This window comes from Hyposmocoma kahamanoa, unplaced genomic scaffold (genome assembly GCF_003589595.1).
Source record: "Hyposmocoma kahamanoa isolate Upper Pololo Valley unplaced genomic scaffold, ASM358959v1 204, whole genome shotgun sequence".
NCBI classification, from domain to species: Eukaryota; Metazoa; Arthropoda; class Insecta; order Lepidoptera; family Cosmopterigidae; genus Hyposmocoma; species Hyposmocoma kahamanoa.
Window position 1 is genome coordinate 89,896 of NW_020653728.1, and position 2,431 is coordinate 92,326.

A 2,431-nucleotide genomic window follows, 5' to 3' on the forward strand; every position below is an offset into this window, starting at 1 on the left:
CACAAAATTCCATTAATAGCAAAGATTGTAAATAACACATGTGGTACACACATACGTTGCAATGAGTTCAAGCACCCCGCTGTCGTTCGCGCGCCGTAAGCAACATAATTGAGATCAGATTATGGCCAAAGGCGGTCTCGATTCCTGAAAATGTGCTGAAACCGTGACCCACTCACCCATACCTGAAATAATTTACATCTAATTTAAATTATGAAGCTTATCTGAAGATATTCATATCATTTTCTTCTCGATAATTAAGTTTTCCAAGAGTTCCTAAATACTCAGCGGAACGCGTACAGTAAGTTATTTTGCAGCGAAAGAGAAGTGAATTATATTCAAAAGCACTTTTACAAAAAGCGTGAAAGTGTACTGTAATTACAAGTCAAATAATAGAAGAAAAATGAAATTATGCTACGTAAACCCTGTCGTGAGCGTCGACGCGCGCAACGCCCGAAAAGGCTCACGGCGCTCGCGGCTTTCGGCGACTGTCCCCAACCGAAAATTACAACAAATTGAAAGTAAAGAGGTCCGCAAAGCTTTTTGGGGGTCTAGAGTGGCTTACATAGTCTGTTAGAGTAGAAAAATCCGCTATAGTTGGCGGCGCGTTCCCAGTCTTCGTCCGCGTCGGCGCGCCTTGTATGGGCGCGCGCGCTGCGCCCGCGTCGTTATAAAAGCTCTCGCAGCGTTGAGGGGCGCACTCGCAGTCTCGCTGCCGCAGAGTCAACTTCCAGCGCGTCCCGAAACACACTCACACCGCCAAAATGTGCGACGACGATGTTGCTGCGCTAGTAGTGGACAATGGCTCCGGCATGTGCAAGGCCGGTTTTGCCGGCGACGACGCACCGCGCGCCGTGTTCCCGTCCATCGTGGGCCGCCCTCGCCACCAGGGTGTGATGGTGGGTATGGGTCAAAAGGACTCGTACGTGGGTGATGAGGCTCAGAGCAAGAGAGGTATCCTCACCTTGAAGTACCCCATCGAGCACGGCATCATCACCAACTGGGATGACATGGAGAAGATCTGGCACCACACCTTCTACAACGAGCTGCGCGTCGCCCCCGAGGAGCACCCAGTCCTCCTCACTGAGGCCCCCCTGAACCCCAAAGCCAACAGGGAAAAGATGACCCAGATCATGTTTGAGACCTTCAACTCCCCCGCCATGTACGTCGCTATCCAGGCCGTGCTCTCCCTGTATGCTTCCGGTCGTACCACTGGTATCGTGCTGGACTCCGGTGACGGTGTCTCCCACACCGTGCCCATCTATGAAGGTTATGCCCTTCCTCACGCCATCCTCCGTCTGGACTTGGCTGGCCGTGACTTGACCGACTACCTCATGAAGATCCTCACCGAGAGGGGTTACTCGTTCACCACCACCGCTGAGAGGGAAATCGTGCGTGACATCAAGGAGAAGTTGTGCTATGTCGCCCTGGACTTCGAGCAGGAAATGGCCACCGCTGCCGCCTCAACCTCATTGGAGAAGTCGTACGAGCTTCCCGACGGTCAGGTCATCACCATCGGTAACGAGAGGTTCCGTTGCCCTGAGGCTCTCTTCCAGCCTTCCTTCCTGGGTATGGAATCGTGCGGCATCCACGAGACCGTGTACAATTCCATCATGAAGTGCGACGTCGACATCCGTAAGGACCTGTACGCTAACACCGTCATGTCCGGTGGTACTACCATGTACCCCGGTATCGCCGACAGGATGCAAAAGGAGATCACCGCCCTCGCTCCCTCCACCATCAAGATCAAGATCATTGCTCCCCCTGAGAGGAAGTACTCCGTATGGATCGGTGGCTCCATCCTCGCCTCCCTGTCCACCTTCCAGCAGATGTGGATCTCCAAGGAGGAGTACGACGAATCCGGCCCCGGCATCGTCCACCGCAAGTGCTTCTAAGCGCCGCGCCCCTCGCGCCCCCCGCGCCCGCCGCGTGATAGTGCTGTGTGTTTGGTGCTCTTGGTTCGATATCGGAACGCAAGCATTTTGTACGTTGTACGTAGTGATACCTGACAGAACTGAACATCTAAATATAACGCCATCTTATCTTAATGTAATTTATTGTAAAATTTATATAAATTTAATTTTCTCTTTTTTATTTTTTATTATACATCGGGATCGTTATGGATCTCACGCCAAAATGTAATTAATAAATAAACGGTTAATTTATTTATTTTAATTACATCTATTCTTTTTATACAGCCGTTGACTTTTGGTTTAATTTTGATCGGCAGCACCCTCGGTCCTTTCCCTCCGTCCGCCTCACGCTTACTCATACCGCCAAAATAGTATACATATACGAGTAGTTACATAGTCAGCGACACCTGTCGGGCCGGCCACGCGCCGACATTCCAACGCTGATGATGCTAGGCATTTCCCAAATCCCTATCACACATAGTCAGCGGCCGCAGCGCACGCGTCGAGCTATATTTAGGCGC

At 51.2% G+C, this 2,431-nt stretch overlaps 1 protein-coding gene across 1 annotated transcript; it reads left to right on the forward strand.

Moving 5' to 3' along the window:
* Window positions 1-691: 691 nt before the first annotated feature.
* LOC113227267 (actin, muscle) lies at window positions 692-2,026 on the forward strand. Its single transcript, XM_026460170.1, has one exon. The coding sequence runs from the start codon at window positions 762-764 to the stop codon at window positions 1,890-1,892; it is 1,131 nt and encodes a 376-aa protein (XP_026315955.1). The 5' UTR covers window positions 692-761; the 3' UTR covers window positions 1,893-2,026.
* Window positions 2,027-2,431: the final 405 nt, after the last annotated feature.

Bases quoted from the DNA above. Each gene is read 5' to 3' on its own strand.
- LOC113227267 (XM_026460170.1), top strand. From the start codon at position 762: ATGTGCGACGACGATGTTGCTGCGCTAGTAGTGGACAATGGCTCCGGC.